This window comes from Schistocerca americana, chromosome 6, assembly GCF_021461395.2.
Source record: "Schistocerca americana isolate TAMUIC-IGC-003095 chromosome 6, iqSchAmer2.1, whole genome shotgun sequence".
NCBI lineage: Eukaryota > Metazoa > Arthropoda > Insecta > Orthoptera > Acrididae > Schistocerca > Schistocerca americana.
In genome coordinates, this window is record NC_060124.1 from 229,779,394 (window position 1) to 229,800,565 (window position 21,172).

The window sequence follows — 21,172 nt, forward strand, 5'->3', positions numbered from 1 at the left end:
CTTGTAACAGACTGGTGGCACTTGTAACAGACTGTGTATATACAACATTGTGTCCATAAGATGTGATGCCTGTGTGGCATTAGTAAATAGCCTCCAGAGCAGAGACACCTGCAGTCCACTGCACAGTGAAGACATCGTACTGGCAGCATATGCAGTCGGCCTCTAGCCAATATATGACAGACAGCACATAAAACGCTAGTGTCACAAATTCTTGAGTACTGCTCGAGTGTTTGGGATCCCCACATCATCAGATTAAAGGTAGACACGTGATTCAGAGGCACACTGTTACATTTTTTATTGGTAGGTTAAATCAGATTGCAAGTATTATGGAGATGCTTCATGAACTGAAATGGGGAATTCCTGGGAGCAAGACAAAACTCTCTTCCTGAGACACTATTGTGGAAATTCAGAGAACTGACACTGGAGGCCAACTGCAGATTGATTCTACTGCCACGAACATACATTTCACGTAAGGGCCACAAAGATAAGATGGGAGAACTTAGGGCTCATATGGAGGCTTATAGACAGTCATTTTTCCCTCACTCTATCTGCGAGTTGAACAGGTGTAGCTAGAGACAGCTCAAACAAATTATACTCATGAAGTCTTATTCATGTGACGCCCAGTTTTGATGGAAAGTGTCAGTTTGTTTCCAATTACAAACAAAATGATTTCCAAAGCAGAATGTTGTGTGCCCATTTGATAGAACACTCCAAAATTAGTCTAGTGAGATATTCATTTTACCAACATGTGTGTTGATAGTAACAGACAAACTTTAATAGTAACCAGCACTCCAGCAGTGACAGCACCGCCCTGACCTGCACTGACTGGTACCACATTGCAGCTGCACAGCTCAGTCACTGCTGGAGTACTGGTTATTCTTCATGCTTCACTATTACTGTAAATACATATGGATAAAATAAATATTGCAATAGACTAATTTGGGACCACTCTCCAATGGGTAATTTTTTTTTAATTTTTCGAGTCCAGGACATAAAATAATTACAAAAACTAATAAGTATTGATTCACATAACAAATTTGTAAAATTAAATATGTACAGTAGTATTTATGACACAGATTCAATAATATATACAAACAAGCAGCAAGACGATTATATTTTTTGACGGGCCCAGTATTCAGCGGTTATCGCAGCAGTTTCGCTGGCTGCAGCAAGATCACAGATAGTGCATGGAGCCGGTAGGTTACTGCAGACTAGCAAATGTTGTTCGTCCTGTACGTCACCACACTGACAAGTTTCCTCCTCATTACTGAAGCCCCACTTCCTGAGGTCGGCTTTGTACCCTGACACCCCCAAATCACAGTTTGTTCAAAGTCTTCCAGGTCATGTATGACAGGTGTGAACCTTCGGCTATTTCCTCCTTGACCGTTATGTGATTGTCTTCAGCTAGGGAGTCTCGCCAAAGCGCCTCTCTGCGAGTTCTTTGAGATGAACGAATTGCCGTAGTTTTCTGTAGGAAGCTTTTTCTTGACCTCAGTCTTGGCTGTTGAGGGTCATGTCCAAACAAAGGATGTCTAGGGCCGATTTCTTGTTTTTTCTTCTCCACTTCTATTTCAGCTTGCCTTCGAATGCTATACCCATAATTTGATACAGCTTATTGACAGGAGTATATCATAAGCAGCCTGTAACAATGCGTCCTGTCTCGTTCAGGGCTGTATCTACATGTTTAGCATGTGCAGAGTTTTGCCAAACGGGTGCTGCATATTCTGCGGCAGAGAAACATAGTGCCAAGGCAGATGTTCTAAGTACTTTTGGCTGGGCATTCCAGGTGGTTCCTGTAAGTTTGCGGATGATGATGGTCCATGCTTTTACTTTGAGGCTCATTTCTTCACAGTGGGCTTTGAATGTGAGGGAACGGTCCATCTTCATCGAAAGGTATTTAGGAGTTTCGCAGTGGAGTAGTTGTGCTCCTCTCCAAGTGATGTTCAGTTTCCTTTTGGCTTCCCTATTTCTAAGATGGAATGCACAGACTTGGGTCTTTCCAGGGTTCAGTTTCAGTTACTTTTCATCGTAATACTTGAACAAATTTTCAAGAGCTGTTGTTAGTTTCACCTCTACTTCCTCAAAGGTCTCACCTTGGGCAGCGAGTGCTGTATCATCAGCGTATATGAATGCCTTAGTTGAAGAGTTAATTGGCTGGTTATTTGTGTAGATATTATATAACAGCGGAGACAGCACACTTCCCTGAGAGAGACCATTTTTCTGCATTCTCCATCGACTCTTCTTGTCTTGGAGAGAGACGAAGTATCTCCTGTTTTGCAGCATACATTGAAGGATCTGAGTTAATCGGTAATCCTTTGTAGCTAAGTATACTTTTCTAAGCAGCTTTTTGTGGTTAACAGTATCATAAGCCGCCGTGAGGTCAATGAAAGCCACACCTATTATTTCGCCTCTCTCATACCCATCCTCAATATGCTGAGTCAAATTAAGGATCTGTCCACAGCAAGACCTTCCTGATAAGAAGCTGGACTGCTATTTTATTAATATTTTATCAATATACTCTGATATTCAATTTAGGGTCAGCCTTTCCAATACCTTGTACAAATGACAAAGGAGTGAAACCGGACGGAAACTTTTTGGGTCTGTTGGTTCTTTCCCAGGCTTTAAAAGTGCTATTACCTTGGCTTTACGCCAGATCTTGGAGATTTGCAATTTTGAAATGCAGGTGTTCATAAGGTTTGATATCCACTGTTTTGGGGCAGGTCCAAACTTTTTGATTTGTTCCATCCGTATTTCGTCTAGGCCAGCAGCTTTATTACTCTTTACAGTTGTGAAATCTGTTTCCAGTGCTTTTAAGGTAACAGGGGTGTTGAGATACTCCTTTTCATCAGTCTGTCTAATGAATTTAGATTTTTCTGATCTTCCTTTAGTCTTGCCATTGAGAAGTAATTGATGGGGAACGATGGGGTACAAGGAAGGAGCCTCCATGAAGATTGTGCAAGGGTCATTATTCACAAAGACAGGAAGAGTTTAAGCACAATCACGTGTACCCTGGGTGTTAGGAAGAATCCTAGTGGCGAATCCTTCCACCACCAGGACCAAAAAGAACAAAGGCTTTTATCAAAGCCAGCCCTTAGAATAATGGGTAAATAAAATTCCCCTTTAAAAACCATTTTGTTGGAAATGGGAAATAAACTGACGCTTTTTGTGGACACTGGGTGCCACTTGAAAGACATGATGTATTTATCTGGACTGACACCAGCTACACATTGCAAAAATTAATTTGCAAATATCTGTTGAAAAACCAGAGAAAATGTATGACTCCTCTTATGAGAGACACCTGGTATATAGTGTCTAGATTGTATGCCTCATGACATGTCCTATGTCACAAGTACATAGATGTACAAAAGGTAATTTACAGGACCAATAAAAATTACAGTCACAATCACAATGTTACTAAAAGAAAGGAACCTAAACATGGAGACTATTTACTCAGGACTGTGGAACTGTAGATTGTGAAGTATTAGTATTCATCAAGACTTCAAACATAATAAGCAAGCAGGCTTTCAACTGGATAAACCAAAACTGACTGAACATTTATTATAAGGATATGGAGAGCTATCCACAAGTCACATTCAGACTAATAGAATTCTACAGCTCATGAAACTGTAATTATCTATTCCTTAGTGACATGAAAGTTTTCCAAATTACATTCTTCATCACCACCCTACGAACCACCAGAACTAAGTTTAACTTCTAAATATTCGAGAGGGGCAAAAAAAAAAAAAAAATAAAATAAAATAAATAAATAAAAATAAAAAAAATAAAAACAAAAATAAAAAATAAAAAAAAATAAAAATAAAAAAATTAAAAAAATAAAAATAAAAAAATAAAATAAAAAAAAATCCTGCAAGAAAGTTATACAGTTGTCATGAAGAGTGTTCACAGTAATGACACTAGTTAAAACTTCAAGGAATCACTAAAATAAAAGGTAAGTGTAAGCTCACCAATATTCTTCAGCAGGAAATGAGTAAATGTTGCAGCTATGACATTCCGGTCCTTGGCTGCAAGTTCAACTTTTGGCTGACATCCATCATCCACAATGAATGAAGGTTGACCATACTGATTGTTGTTTCCTAGAAAGGTGAACTGCAACAACATAAACCACAGACAGTGAATACAATGACATCAGAAATAGTTTTAATTGCTGAGGGTATTTACATAATTGAACTGAACAACTCTCACTGCCAGTTCTGTTGGATGTTATCATTGAAGCACTACAACATACAATTTTGCTTTTGTTCTCTATATACCTCTACCATAAATTTTAAACAATGGAAAATCCAGGATGGACTGTAACAATATTATGAAAAGGAAAGTTGCTACTCACCAAATAGTGGAGATGCTGAATAGCAGATAGGCATAACAAGAAGACTATTCCAAATAAAGCTTTCAGCTCGTAAGGCCTTCGTCAAAAATAGATGACAGACACCCCCCCCCCCCCCCCCACACACACACATACACACACTCATGCAAATGTAACACACACACAAATTAACTGTCTTCATTATGAACTCATTGTTCATAAGGCTCGATTTGGCAATGACAGAGTTTTTTTCTCTCTGCTGTACATTTAAAGTGTCATGTTAAGAGCACACTGCTTCCACTGTATTAAATGCCTGATTCTAGTAGTTCGCTCTCTTTCACACAGAAAGCAAAAAATGGCACAAGTGAGCACTTGGCCATAGCAGGAACTAACATAGCCACTTAAGTAGGTACAGTCACATTCTAACTCAAAGTAGCATACATTGTTACCTAGCAGTATGAGGGTGAAAAGAGTGGATGAAAAGCTATCGCAGAAAATACCTCCACAGGAGGCTGTGAAAATGTGGTCAATTATTTTTACTGACAATGAGAATGAAATAGGTGTGATAGTGTCAACAGAGAAAAAAACTAAGGGGCAAGCAGATGTTTGCAGGCAACAGTTAAGTTAATCAATTGTGCACAAATTGTAGAAGGAGGGACACAATGTCAACCAATTTTAATTACATTCCAGTTTCCTCATCAGTCGTATCATCTCTCCTCCAGTAGCCATCAAACATTTTTAGTGTGATACACCTACTTTCAAGTCTTCCAATTCCACAACTTCAATATCTAATAGCAGAACATTGAACTGACCATATGGCCTAGTGGTTAGCACTTTGGGCCTCACAGGGTAAAGATCTGGATGGAGATCTGCTCAACCTTGTGAGACTAACTGAAAAGCTGCTTGAATATAAAAGCAGCAAAACTGACATGCAAGTCACTGAAGAGGTGTTACATTGAAAAGCTCGCACCAGGGCAAAGTGACACACCAAGTTTGTTTATTAGCAGCAAAAGCATCAGTCTATTGAAGCAGGAGTCAAGTATCTGCTCAAAAGCTGAACAACTGAAAGGCACACAAGAAATATTTCATTGATAATATAGATCAAAATGTATTATTAGACATTACTTTCTGCTATTTCTACTATAGTGTAGAAATTGACAAAAAAAAATTAAAAGTGCACAAAGACAAGAAAAGTCGAGCCTCTGATGTTAATTAAGAAGCTCCCACCTTCTCCTCTTTGTTCTATTTGCAACAAAATGGTTCCCTATCTACTGGCACCATACCATTAGGCCTAAGTTCTATACAACTGGTCTGGAATCTTGCAAAGGATAAGATCCGTTGTCATAATATTGCTCTCTTAACCCAAAAAAGTATTGGCAGAGGTCTCTATTGCTAAAAATAAACATTGTGTATCGCATTGCCTGCAGCAACACTTACGACATAAAACACTACTTCAGTGACTTGCATGTTAATTTCACTGCTTTCATATTCCAGCTGCTTTTCAGTTGTCTTCATAAGGCTGAACGGACTTCCTTATAGACCCTTCCACGATCAAAAAATTTGAAGTGGTTGCCGGGAATCAAAACTGGGACTGTAGTGATACCAGCCAAAATTGCTAGCCACTAGGCCACATGTTCAAATTACTTTTGCTGTAGTGATATTAGTAACTATTGTTGTGACATTAGAAGCCTTGAAAGGCTCTGTATCATGTCAAAGAAGTGTATGATGACTACCGGAGGAGGCAGATGAGGAAACAGAAAATATAATAAAATCATCTGGCATAGATTCTAACAAAGAGTTTGCGTCATCATCTGCAACTGAAATGGCAGGCAATGAATCAACAATCACTGCTCTGGAAAATAACAACATCACCATAGAAGAACGTCTTTACTGATTCTTCCAGGGAAGCATCTTGAGCAACAAAACTGAGATATGCTGTACGTCCTGTTTCTGTTCTTGTTCTAAAAGGGCACTTCATTCAGCAGTGCATATAGGCATGTACATGTGACAGTGCTCCACTTGTAAGAGCACTGGAATGTACACTGTCACTACCTCCCCTCCTTGCTTCTCGAGCATAAATATGACAGTGCTGTCACTGTGCTGAGGTTAGCAGTTTGGTTTGCTGAGTAATACTCAAGCACAGGTTGTCATTAGCAGCACACAGGCACAGCACAGAAATTGGCTTGGTACCATTGTTTCTTAATGTGTGTGCTATTATTTTATTGTGGTTCCATAGGAAGGTGACCTTGTTCACTTCATCAATAGTTGAATGCGTACCCATAATTTCAACAGGAATAATGGCTACACATTAAGTAGCTCCAGGCAGTGGGAACTGTAATACATGTAAATAGGAAATGTGTAGTTTAGTAGCACTTTAGTAAACAGGGACAAGGAAGCTGAGAATTATGCCTACTACCTCCTCAACTTGACTACTACCCCATAGTGGGTCCAGTTTTGCTCTTCACAAAGCAAACTTTTGCTTTAGAACCTGGGGAAAATAATAAAAAATGGAAAATAATAAGAAAAGTCCACAGTCCAAAGACCTAACAAAAATACTACTGGAAGAAAAGACACCTACAAAATACTGTAGGATGCACCACACAAAGTAAGAAGAGTTCACTCATGTTGAGTATATTAACAATCTTTGAAGGCTCGAACTTAAGCAGTTAAAGTTTGCATGATGGCAGGGCTGCGTGAAATGGAACTTAGAGAAGAAAAGAAATTAAACCATAAACTCATTACGGGAGGAGGTGGTGGGGGGGGGGGGGGGGGTCATATAGAAAGAAAGAATGGAATCAGTCCAGAAGCCTTCAAATTTTACTGTCTGAACTGTAAAAGAAATTGACACTCTAGGAAGGGTCTCATTAGTCATTTCTGAAAGTGTAAAAATTAAGACAAAGTGTAGTTGCTGTTGCTGTTATTACTACAAATACTGCAAGAAGACATCACTTACCTTAGTGGATGGACACAGACGAAATGTGATGATCCTCTTTGGAATGAACTTAAGCAACAGTTCTTTAACTGTGAGTTGCTTTGGAGAAACATAGCAAAAAACTTTCTTTGGCTTCGATAGGCGTTCTCCATGTAAACTCACAAGACGAGCCTCATAACAGATGTTGTGATTTTTTGACGCAACATTCTTGTTCACAAGAGCGGCATCACTTACTGTAAGAGATGCAACATTATCTCATCATTATTTTTTTATATTATCAATATTAATTTTTTGTTGCTTCTGTTTTACATCATTTTGTTGGTATACAGAGCTGAACAGACCCACATGACATTTTTTGAAGTAATAAATTCTATAACAAACACAAAACACCATTATAATATTTTGTAGATGAAAATGCAGGGTACAACCCATCTGGGAATTTCCTTTAAGTAGGTATGGAGACCCCCAGAAAACTTAAGTATCTATGGCTACTCAAGGATAAAGACTTAAATGCTCCCCTACATAGTTGAGAGCTCAAGTTGCCATTATCATTCATTACTGACACTGTGGTGTCATAAGCACAGCACGCACCACCAGGCAGCACAACTCTCTCCAGAGACAGTACATAGCCCAGCAATTGCCGCACCAAGAAGTTGCAACAGTGGCACCACCAGAGAAGTGATATGCACTGAGACACAGCAGAGCAGGCAGTTCCAAGTCAGCTCAACTACCAAGAAGACCACCTTGTACTTGTGGACTTCGTGCTGCATCGTCTGCTTCTTGCAGGTCCACACCAGCCTGTCTTCACTGGACATTATAGTGGGACAAGAACTGTTTACTACCCAGCCTTAGCTTCTGGGGCAGTACCTGAACTTCAGGACCTGCTGCCTGAACCAATTTGTACAAAGTTGATATTCGACAATAAATGTGTGTGTTCTTGTCACTACTCATTAGCAGTATTTCAGTGTTGTCCTCTCATAATGTTTCCCTCAGTGCACTATAAATTGTTTATGGTGGTGACAAGTAAAATCTCCCTCTGTGGTAATACCGAAAGTATGATACAACAGACACCACGCTACAAGCAAAAAGAGACTTGGCATGTTGTAAAGCCACAGTCAACTGGGGCCCTGATTAGTATTCTGTGGTGTTCAGTGATGAGACTCACTTCAGTTTGTTGTAATAAGTTTGATGCCAACATGTCCATAGACAAACCGTTGAAAGATTGCAGGAAGCAACAATTCTTAAGACCCATACTCCTTCAAGCCCCAGAATCTTAGCGTAGTGTGCTACTGGATATGACAAAACAGGACTGATTGGGTAATTGTTGAAGGAAGGTTGAATGTTTGTCAGTATGTGGCACGAATGATAAACCAAGTTGTCATATACTTCATGACCTGGGTAGCAAATGGCATTTCCCAGAAGGATAATGCGAGAACCCATACTGCAGTTTGAGTAAAGTACAGCTGATTACAAATGCATTTGTAAGCCAGCTATTAAGGAGATAATTTGAGTGACAAAATTCAGTTGTTACACCATTTATGTCTGTCATTCAGGTCTTTACCATGACAGATTGGGATCTGACCTGTGTAGAGCCTTATAGAATTATCAGTGTGAGCTACAGCACCTATTTTGTACACTTGATAAAGAAATTAGTCAAAACTGCAATTGATATCAATAAAATTTCTTGTCATCCATAAGTGGAAATAATGCACTATTTTATTCCAAAACAACCTAAGGGTGTAATGTTAAATGTTTGCCTGGATCATAATTGTGCTATAGTGATGGGATATGAATGTGGGTTTTGTTTGTTCTGTTGCTCAAGGTATCAAAGATGAGAAACTAGCACTAAGTCTAACTGTGAGGAATGTGGGTTGCCTTTAAACATTTTGACACTGTGTTAATTTCAGAATTTTGACTCAGTATGAATGAAATAAACAAGGCAACAAAATGTACTATGAGATGAAGCTGTATGGCACAAGCTATATAAAATGGCTAGTGCACCATAAATCCTTTCTGAAGGCATAATGTCAACTTAAATGACAAAAATTGCACAGCTTATATGGGATATCTGCTGAATTATAAATGATCAGTGCAAATGCTGAAGCAAATTTAGAAATTATAAGATTTTGATTCATTAGCTAGACAAGGTCTTCCAAATTCTGGAAACATTTACTAGAGATTACAAACCCAGGACAGTTTTAAAAGGTGTGTAATAAAAACCTTTCATTTCTGTGCAGTAGCTACCTATATTCCTTGTTCAGTGTTGAAAGTAATACTAAAATGTATAGTTTTGTATATCTCAGAATATCAGCAGCATTAGTAAATTAAGGACAGACACTTTATTTAGTACGTAAATAGTTTATTTTGTAGATTGTAAATTTAAATACTAATTATAGATAGAGACACAGAAAATGGCAACTGAAGGGGCAACCAGGAAATTGATCCCGTCCACCTTTTGTGCACAATTTCCCCATTCTGAATTTTGTTCTACCTCACAGTTGTCAGAAATTTGAAGCCTTCAGGAAAACAATATATTTTCTGCAGCAACTACCACCAAAATTTTATAATACAACATCATTATAATTAAGTTTGTATCTCTCATCAAAATATGACAACAAGTTGTCTATGTGAGATAAGTATTTAAAATACTCTGTACCCCTTTCTTGTAACATGATGTGCTAAAATAACTTTGACCAAAATTAATAGCATTGTTCAACAACACATTTTACTACAGATGGGAGGGCATATCAGAAGGTTTAAGTCTGCAGTGCTGGTGCACAGTGAAATCCCTGTGCCACAGTACCACAACATGTCACTAGAGCAGCCAAAACAAATTAGTGCATCCAATTCCATTCATAAAGTGGATTATCTTGCAGCAATTAGTTTTCTCCATTTGAAGGCAACAATCCATGCTGAGTTGGTGTTTGGTAATAATGCAATATCATATGATACAGCACTTAGGTGGCACAGATGTTTCCAGTGTTGTCCGATAAGTCTGAATGACAAGGATCAAAGTGGCAGTCCATCTCCCTGTGAATAACTAGGAATGGCATGAAAGGTTGAGGCCTTGGTGTTCAAAGACTGGTGTATAACAATCAACACAATAGTAGTGAAAGTGTAAATCAGTTATGGAACAGTTTCCAGCCATGAAGCAGTTTTTAACATCTTCATCAAAGTATAATTCTATCTAGCAACTTGAAAAAAAAAAAAAAAAAATGCTGTGAAGTTTTGGTCTTGACATTAAATCAGTAAACAAAAAAACTGATTGTAATGGCATCAAAATGGAAAATGACACAGAGAAGGCCAAAATACAAAAAGTCTTTTTCCAAAACTGCTTCACCGAGGAAGATTGCAATGTAGTTCCTCCTCTAAATTGTCACATGAATGTCGAAATGACAGAATTTGAAATAGGATAGAAAGCAACAGAGGAAAGGCCACTGGGCTTGGTGGGATTACAGTATGGTTTTACATTAAGTATACAAAATAACTTCTCCATCAGCAGAACTCTTCTAGCAACAGTGTATTGCAAGTCACTGAGGAGCAAAGCATTCCTAATGATTAGAAAAAACTGCAGGTCATTCCTGTTTTCAAGAAGCATCACTGAACAGACAAACAAAACTGTATCTCGGTATCTCTGATGTTATTTTCTTGTAGAATTTTGGAACATGTTTTATGCTTGCTTGTTATGACATTTCTGGAGACCAAAAATCTCTTCTGTAGGAATCAACATGGGTTCCAGAAACAACAATTATGTGAAACACACTCTGCTCATCCATGACACCTAGAAAGCAGTCAATGCTGTGTTCATTGCCTTACAGGAAGCATTTGATACAATTCCACACTGCTACCTAATGAACAAAATAGGAGTTTATGGAATATCTGCCCACCCAATGAAGTGAAGAGTTTCTAGCAGATAGAACACAGCATGTTATTCTCAACAGAGGGTTGCTTCCTGCAATCTTTCAACAGTTTGTCTATGGACATGTTGGCATCAAACTTATTACGACAAACTGAAGTGAGTCTCATCACTGAACACCACAGAATACTAATCAGGGCCCCAGTTGACTGTGGCTTTACAACATGCCAAGTCTCTTTTTGCTTGTAGCGTGGTGTCTGTTGTATCATACTTTCGGTATTACCACAGAGGGAGATTTTACTTGTCACCACCATAAACAATTTATAGTGCACTGAGGGAAACATTATGAGAGGACAACATTGAAATACTGCTAATGAGTAGTGACAAAAACACACACATTTATTGTCGAATATCAACTTTGTACAAATTGGTTCAGGCAGCAGGTCCTGAAGTTCAGGTACTGCCCCAGAAGCTAAGGCTGGGTAGTAAACAGTTCTTGTCCCACTATAATGTCCAGTGAAGACAGGCTGGTGTGGACACCCCCGCCCCTCCACCCTCCTCCCCCCCCCCCCCCCCCCCCCCACACACACACACCAGGGAGTGTTACAGAACAACTACTTTTCACAATATACATATATTACTTGGTGGATGTTGTCAGTAGTTCCACGAGGCGTTTTGCAAATTATGGTGTTGTAATTATAGAAGTCGCAATGCTAGATAATTGTAGCAAAATGCAGCAAGACATCCAGAGCACTGATGCTCGGTTCAGAGATTGGCAATTGTCACTCAACATAAACAAATGTAACAGACTGCACATAAATAAGCAAAAAGATTCATTGATATATGATTAAAAAATTGCAGATAACCACTGGAAGCAGTCACAACCATAAAATATCTAGGAGGATGCACATGAAGTGATTTAAAATGGAACAACCAAATAAAAATAATCACAGGTAATGAAACCACAGCAATCAGACAGATAGAAGTACTCAAAGAGTGCGCAGAAAAAGTAGGGCTACAGATCTCCTTTCAGAAAACTGAGTTCTTCTGCACGAAATTAAACATACCAAATTTGAACACAAAGTATGGCAACATCAACAGGGTCACACACTTTAAGTACATATGTGAAGTGCTAAAACCGACAGGAAAGGAGAAAATTGCCCTGAAGAGAGCCTGATACAAAAAACAGGGTATTTACAACAAGAAATGTCTGTCCATTGCACCAAAATTCGTCACTACAACACTGTAATCAAACCTGAGGTGCTACATGCCAGTGAGACACTGATGTTATGCACAAAGGCTGACTTTGAGAACATTCTCACACAGGAAAGAAAAATCATTAGGAAAATTATTGGACCAATTGGACCAAAACTCACAGACAAAGGATATAGGCTTCACTCCAGGACACCACAGAGAAGTTCTCCAACATCGCAGCGGACATTAGAAAGAGGTGACTAAAATTTATGGACACATCAACAGACTCCCACAGAACAGACTCACCAACAGAATCCTCAGGTGCATCCAGCAACTCATGACCACTACACCCTGGATGACACAAGTCTAAATTGATCTGGAAAGAACTCAGATAGATTCAACAGACGTCATGGACAAAGGCATCTCTAGACACAAGGTGTACAAATGGCAAGTGATGTCAGAGAAAACAGCACCTAAAGCCCGAAGGCCAAAATGGACTGAAGAAAGGAAGAGAGCCTTAAGTGAACAAATGAAGGAGTACTGGAAGAACAGGACGAACAAGTAGTCATGAATGTTTCGCATGGTCTGATAAAAGGCCTGTAATGTGAATAATAATAATAATCATCATAGGTAAGGCAAATGCCACACAGATGCTCTGGAGGAATCCTCGGGAAGTGCAGAGAGAGAGAGAGAGAGAGAGAGAGAGAGAGAGAGAATATGTGTGTATGTGTGTGTGTGTGTGTGTGTGTGTGTGTGTGTGTGTCTGTGTGCGTGCGCGCGCGCGCACGTGCAGTGTGAAGGAGGGTACAGTGTCATGTTTCTGCGACAAGATTCAGTTTCAGATTCATATTAAACTCATAAGGGGCATATTACTGAAATCTCCAGATGAAGTTATGTTTTTGCTCAATAACACCACCACAGCTTCTTCTGCACAGAACGCTGTCACACGTTGCTTATTTGGGCTATCAAATTTCACCTCATCCCCTACATTCTTCTGACATGGAATCCAGCGACTTCTTCCCCTTCCTTTGATGAAGAAATTACTGTATGGCAGGCACTTCCAGCGTGATGAGATTTTTGATATGGAACATTGCGTGAACAATGCAGACTTCTATGGTCACGTTCTCCATCAAGTCATCCATCATTGGAAAAAATACATTGCATTGAATAAGTAGAGAAGGAATAACATCACCAAACCTCATGGTCCCAGCTCGATTTTTCAAGGTGATTATTAAAATTTTATGACTGCCCTCATATTATTTCCTGGGATTGAGATGGAATTCTTTTCCTCCACTTTCAGATTCCTGTTCTAGCACTTGGGCTACTAGTAAACAATAATGTAGGATTTTAAACATTTTGGTTACTAAAAGGCGTCACCTTTCATGGTTAGGCTGAAGCTGAGAGAGAAGTATATAAGAAAGATATCAGCAGCTTATAACATTCTTGGAGACACCATTGGATGATGATTTAGAAACAGTACAATATTTCTGTTGAATCAGCATTTAAAGTTGACAAGCAGCTGCCCTTAGAAATATTCCACAGTTAGTACAACATTTAAAATCATGCCTGTGTACTTAACAAGTGAAAATATCATTAGGTATATGTCCATGTTTAGACAGCTCAAAGGACAACTGTAAGTTTTTTTAGCATACTAATAATGAAGATCAGAGCCCCAGGCTGAGATCTCAGTCTCCTGAAAAGCCTTCAAATGTCATGAATGAAAGATTATTGAAAACTGCTGACTTAAGTCAAAATGCAGAAACATGCAATATTTAAACTCAGAAGATCTTGAAATCAATGTGTTCAAATTCATTTAGCAACAGATTTATAGCTGACTCATATGGTATACAGACTAGTAATAAAGGAAAGCTGGCAACAGAAAACTCACAATTGTAACTGGCAGAGTTTCTCCATTCTTCACAAATTCATACAGCAACAGAAGTTTTAAGAGAATGAATAACTTATGTTTCTCACTACACACATTGCTTTTCATGCACAACATTTCAGATCTTCTCTGATTCTATACTTTTGATAATGCCACAATACCTATCCTCTATTATTATTATTATTATTATTATTATTATTATTAACGATTGTTCCCCTTTAGGAGAGCGGTGTACTTAAAATTTGGTTCGCCATTTTCTGATTTCGTCTGTTACTGTGTTGGTCTTTATATAGAGCTCGTTTTGTGGTCACTTCATCCAAATACCGTTTTTGTTGATTGCACCGTAAATCTTCCTGAGAATGTTTCTATTTCCCTAATTTTTGAATGACTATAAATCACCATTGTTTCATCTGCGTAGATTGCTTCTGGAAGAATCACTGTTCTATAGTGCCATAATTTTGTGTCTGTCAAAATGCACTTCTCGTAATGCATCTATGCTAGCTTGTAGGCCTTCTGGAGCTTGGTAATTCTTTGTTAATTGGCAATTCAATTTAATCCCAAGGACTGTATAGTTTCTCCGAGGTATTTAAAATGGTAGACTTGTGTAATTTTACCATGTTTTGTGATTAAAGGGGATTTATTTTCTGGCTGTCTTTCCATATATTTGGTTTTTTCATATCTGTAGTCCGGTTATTTGTGGAACTTCATGTACTTTTTCCACTGCATGAATTGCTTCTGTTCTGTTCTGTTATTGGTGATAACTGCAATATCGTCAGCGAAAGCAAGGTACTTGACTTTAATTCGGGTTCTCTTTTTTGATACCAATTTGGATGCCCTTTATATGAGATTCCCATTCCCTGATGACCTTTTCTAGAACAATATTGAAAAGCATTGGGTATAGCCCATCCCCATCGAAGGGTTCTGATATTTCACCCATGAATTTCACTTTGGATGTTGTTCCTGTAAGTGCCTGTTCTGTGATTGTTCGTGTCTTTCGGTCGATTCCAAATTCTTCCATGCTTTTAAACAGGGTTACAGGGTTTCACGGTCCACTGAATTGTATGCTTTCTTGAAGTCGATGAATGTAATTACTGTGTTTCTGCATTTCCTCATTTGAAATATTGTCTAAGCACCAGATCTGTTCCGCACATGATCGTCCTTTTCTGAATCAAGCCTGGTATCCACCAATTAGTGCATCTACTTGGGATTTTATCCTGTTTAAAAGTGCTGGGGAAAGGATTTTGTAACCGACTGGGAGCAGGGAAATTCCTCTGTAATTGTTGATGTCTGTCTTGTCACCCTTTTTGTGTATCGGGTGAATGAGAGCACATTTCCAGTCCTCTGGTATTTGCTCTGTCATCCATATGTCTGATATTATATGATGTAGTTTCTGCATAGGTATAGGATCATTTGGTTTCCAGAATTCAGCAATGATCCCATCATCTCCTGGTGCTTTTTTATTTTTCAACTGTGTGACTATTTCCATAATTTTCCCGAGATCTGGAGCATGCGAGTCTGGGTGTGTGAATACTGGAGAAGAGAAGACAAGTTTTTCTTGGGGTGATTCACAGTTGAGGAGGGAACTGAAATATTGGGCTAAGATATTGCATTTATTTTTCGTATTAGTTTCCAAAGAACCATCGGGCTTCTTAAAGTACGAACTAGGCGCTTGGTATCCCTGTAAGTTTTCTCTGAAAGCCTTACAGAAAATTCTTGTATTATTTTTTATGAAATATTATTATTATTATTTCTTTCCTTTCTCAGACGTTATGTCTGGTTAAAAATGGAAAGTGACGCGGACCTTGATCAAGCGTGACTTCCTTTTAACTGAACGGTATATGTTACATTGCATTTAGGAACTTTCGGGTAATTGAACATGTATCAATAATTACAGATTTCTGTAGTTGTACATATACATTTGGATGTAGCTGTATTGCGTTGATGTACTGGTGGATATTGTGTGGTATGACTCCTGTAGTCGATAGTATAATTGGTATAATGTCAACTTTATCCTGATGACACATGTCCTTGACTTCCTCAGCCAGTTGGATGTATTTTTCAATTTTTTCTCCTGTTTTCTTCTGCATATTTGTTGTATTGGGTATGGATATTTCGATTAGTTGTGTTAATTTCTTCTTTTTATTGGTGAGTATGATGTCAGGTTTGTTATGTGGTGTTATTTTATCTGTTATAATGGTTCTGTTCCAGTATAATTTGTATTCATCATTCTCCAGTACATTTTGTGGTGCATACTTGTATGGGGGAACGTGTTGTTTTATAAGTTTATGTTGTAAGGCAAGCTGTTGATGTATTATTTTTGCTACATTGTCATGTCTTCTGGGGTATTCTGTATTTGCTAGTATTGTACATCCGCTTGTGATGTGGTCTACTGTTTCTATTTGTTGTTTGCAAAGTCTGCATTTATCTGTTGTGGCATTGGGATCTTTAATAATATGCTTGCTGTAATATCTGGTGTTTGTTGTTTGATCTTGTATTGCAATCATGAATACTTCCATTTCACTGTATATATTGCCTTTTCTTAGCCATGTGTTGGACGCGTCTTGATCGATGTGTGGCTGTGTTAGATGATACGGGTGCTTGCCATGTAGTGTTTTCTTTTTCCAATTTACTTTCTTCGTATCTGTTGATGTCATGTGATCTAAAGGGTTGTAGAAGTGGTTATGAAATTGCAGTGGTGTAGCCGATGTATTTATATGAGTGATTGCTTTGTGTATTTTGGTAGTTTCTGCTTGTTCTATAAAGAATTTTCTTAAATTGTCTACCTGTCCATAATGTAGGTTTTTTATGTCGATAAATTCCCTTCGTCCTTCCTTTCTGCTTAATGTGAATCTTTCTGTTGCTGAATGAATGTGATGTATTCTATATTTGTGGATTGTGATTGTGTAAGTGTATTGAGTGCTTCTAGTTCTGTGTTACTCCATTTCACTACTCCAAATGAGTAGGTCAATATTGGTATAGCATACGTATTTATAGCTTTTGTCTTGTTTCTTGCTGTCAATTCTGTTTTCAGTATTTTTGTTAGTCTTTGTCTATATTTTTCTTTTAGTTCTTCTTTAATATTTGTATTATCTATTATTATTTTTTGTCTGTATCCTAAATATTTATAGGCATCTGTTTTTTCCATCACTTCTATGCAGTCGCTGTGGTTATCCAATATGTAATCTTCTTGTTTAGTGTGTTTTCCCTTGACTATGCTATTTTTCTCACATTTGTCTGTTCCAAAAGCCATATTTATATCATTGCTGAATACTTCTGTTATCTTTAGTAATTGGTTGAGTTGTTGATTTGTTGCTGCCAGTAGTTTTAGATCATCCATGTATAGCAAATGTGTGATTTTGTGTTGGTATGTTCCAGTAATATTGTATCCATAATTTGTATTATTTAGCATGTTGGATAGTGGGTTCAGAGCAAGGCAGAACCAGAAAGGACTTAATGAGTCTCCTTGATATATTCCACGCTTAATCTGTATTGGCTGTGATGTGATATTATTTGAATTTGTTTGGATATTAAGTGTGGTTTTCCAATTTTTCATTACTATGTTTAGAAACTGTATCAATTTAGGATCTACTTTGTATATTTACAATATTTGTAGTAACATGAGTGGAGTACACTATCAAAAGCTTTTTGGTAATCAATGTATGCGTAGTGTAGCAAGACCTTTGTTTAGTTTTAGCTTGATATGCCACCTTTGCATCTATTATCAGTTGCTCTTTACATCCTCGTGCTCCTTTGCAACAGCCTTTTTGTTCTTCATTTATAATTTTGTTCTGTGTTGTATGTGTCACTAATTTCTGTGTAATGACTGAAGTTAATATTTTGTATATTGTTGGTAGGCACGTTATGGGGTGATATTTTGCTGGGTTTGCTGTGTCTGCTTGATCTTTAGGTTTCAGGTAAGTTATTCCATGTGTAAGTGTATCAGGGAATATGTATGGGTCTGCAATGTAACTGTTAAATAATTTAGTTAAATGTGTATGTGTTGAGGTGAACTTCTTTAGCCAGAAATTTGCTATTTTATCTTTTCCAGGGGCTTTCCAATTGTGCATAGAATTAATTGCTCGGGTGACTTCATGTTGCAAAATTATCACTTCAGGCATTTGTAGTATCATCTTGTATTTGTCTGTTTCTGCTTGTATCCACCGTGCATGCCTGTTATGTTGTACCGGGTTTGACCATATGTTGCTCCATAAGTGTTCCATGTCTTATGTTTGGTGGATTGTCTATTTTAATGTGTGTGTTATCTATTGTCTGGTAAAATCTCTTTTGGTTTGTGTTGAATGTTTGGTTTTGTTTCTTCTATTTTCACTTTTTTTGTATCTTCTAAGTCGTTTGGCCAATGCTTGTAATTTCTGCTTCTTTTCATCTAATTGCTCTATCGCTTCTTGTTGTGAGATTTTACCTAACCATTTTCATTTTTTGTCTGATATTTCACTTCTTATAAATTATGTTAGCTGTCTGATGTCTTTTCTCAGTTTTTCTATTCTGATCTGTAGCCTGTGTTGCCATGCTGGTTTTGTGGGTTTCTTCTGTGTGTTGGTTGGTTCTGATCTCTGCCTAGTGTGTACATTTAGTGTAGTGAGTGCTCCTATATAAACCAGTAGTTTTAACTCTTCCATAGCTGTATTTTTACTTATTTTGTTGTGTATGATTGTGTTGATAGTTGTTATTGTTGTTTCAACTTGTGGGTTATTTGGTGGCCTATGCAATGTCTGTATTTGTGTCTTTGTATTCTATATATGTCAGCAGAAATTTTTCTTCTACATCTAACATGTGTGTCATTTCGTGTTCTATTTGTGCTTCTTCTGGTGGCTGTCTTAAGATTTCGTTTTCCTCTGATTGTTTAATTGATGCATGTTGTTCTTTGTTTGTTTGCTCTGGGATGTTTGAGTCCATTACTGTATTTTCTTCTTCTTCTTCTGATTGCACATTATTTTGTTCCAGTATTTGTTGTTTGATGTTTTCTAATTCTGACTGGGGTATCCTGTTATTTTTTATTATTACACGGATCTGATCAGCTGGTCATTGTTGTGTTAAAAATTTTAATTCTGGGTATCTGGTAATAAATGTTGTACATACTTGTGATCTGTATCCAGTTGTGTTGGTTCCTAAGTTTGTTGCTTGGCAATAACAGAACATAAGGTGCCGGTTAACTTCATCTGACCATCTCATCCTCTGTCTTTGTTTTCCTTCTAGGGTGGTTGCAGGAAGCATATCCTGCAAAACACCTCTATTTGGATTTAAATCATTTTCCGTGGGGCTAGCAGTGTTGTTACCATTGTGGACGGGTTCAAGTGTCGTCCCCGACCATGACAGCTCTTGTCCGAGGCTTCATTAGTTCTGTCCTGAACCAATTAATCACACTAAAAGGGGGGTTAGCCCTATTAGTGGTTTGTTTTTTTTGTCGCCTTTTGCGACTGGCAGAACATACCGGAGGCCTATTCTTTTCCCAGGCCTCCACAGGTTGTTATTATTATTATTATTATTATTATTATTATTATTATATATTTTTAATAGATGTTAATTAAGTGGAACCATTTGATATGCTCTGTACATTGTTCATGACTATATTCAAGATGACTTGTGCTCTACAATTCCTGTGCTCTACAATTCCTACAAGTATATGTTTCCACAGGAAATTTTTAAGTAAAGCAGTCCAGAAAACCCACTTTACTTCCCTACAAAAGGAGAAAGTAACAAATGTTAAGCAATCCTCCATGCAAAATTTGTTTAATTATTGTGGTAGCATAGAAATTTAAATTAAAAGTTGTGTGGAGTAATTTTAGATTACTGTTGACACTGCTCTTCAAACAAACTCCAGGTGCAGACCAGCAAATGACAGCCATCAGTACAAATATTATGTATACAGTGTTTAATTTAGTTGTTTCCTTCCTGTAACTATCTACTAGTCTGTGTTGAGTAGTGTTTACATTTTTTCTAAAATTCTTTGCATGTTGTACAAGTGTTAGTGTCACTTGATCCAAGTACCTAACCAGATTTAGCCATAGTTATCGTCTCAGTTCTTTAAACTATATAACCAGATAGTTTCAGAACCTTTTAATTGTTTCATAGTTTTAATTCAATTTAATTAACAGCAAAATATGCCTAGGGACTGTAATTGTTGTGTATGCAAGTGAGGGAAGAGGCCACAGTGCACAAAAAAGTTACAAACTTCATTTGCCACAGTTGACAAGCTTCAGACTGAGGTCAAGTGCTGCAGCAACAAAGGTGCCTCTGGGATGTCAGCTGTGGAACCTCTCATCCCACCAGCATCCCCTACGAACCCTGATGCTACAGAACCTCCCGATGTGCCACATCTGCCCAGTCTGGCCTCAACTGAGAGTTAATGGTACTCAGTGTTGGGGACATAGGTCTCTAGGAGGAGTGCGTATTTAGGCACTGGCTGTACAGCTGTGCCAATTCTCTATAATTACAGATCTAAGGTGTTGCCCATTGTTGAAATTATGACTGAACAAGTGGGAGGTACCTTACTTGTTGCAACTGAGGCCGACTGTCCTCCTCCAGACGCAGCTACTGTGGTGGCAGAGTATTTGTGGCATGAAGTCCTTCTGTATATCAGACAGATGGTTAGATGTGGTAAAAAAAAAAAAAAAAAAAAAAAAAAAGAAAGAAATTAAATGTGAGTACTGAAAAATTCATCTTCAAATTGCTCACTGTTGAAGAAATTTACCTTATCTGGGTTATCTTCTACATTGATGTTGGATCTGTTTATGTTTATAAAGAATTCATAAATCTGAGCAGGGTTTACAATAGTTTTACCCTCTATCTTGAGTTCAGAAATATCATGGCCTCTAGCTTTGTTCACTGACCGTAATGCCTTTGATTTGTTTTCACTATCCAAAATAAATCTATTATTTGCCAGTTCTTTTGCTGCCTTTACAACTTTTTTAAAAATATTTTTGCAATTTTTTACATAGATAACAAAATCAGGACTTTTGTTAT

General features: G+C 37.8%; 1 protein-coding gene across 1 annotated transcript in view; it reads right to left on the reverse strand.

The window, feature by feature from the left end:
• Positions 1-21,172, reverse strand: part of LOC124619611 (apoptosis-resistant E3 ubiquitin protein ligase 1) — a 656,004-nt gene that overhangs the window by 80,365 nt on the left and 554,467 nt on the right. The window contains exons 8-9 of the mRNA XM_047146114.1: positions 7,278-7,489; positions 3,966-4,107 (exon numbers count right to left, since the gene is read on the reverse strand). Of these exons, the coding sequence (XP_047002070.1) occupies positions 3,966-4,107; positions 7,278-7,489 (354 nt within the window). The remainder of the gene's footprint in view (positions 1-3,965; positions 4,108-7,277; positions 7,490-21,172) is intronic.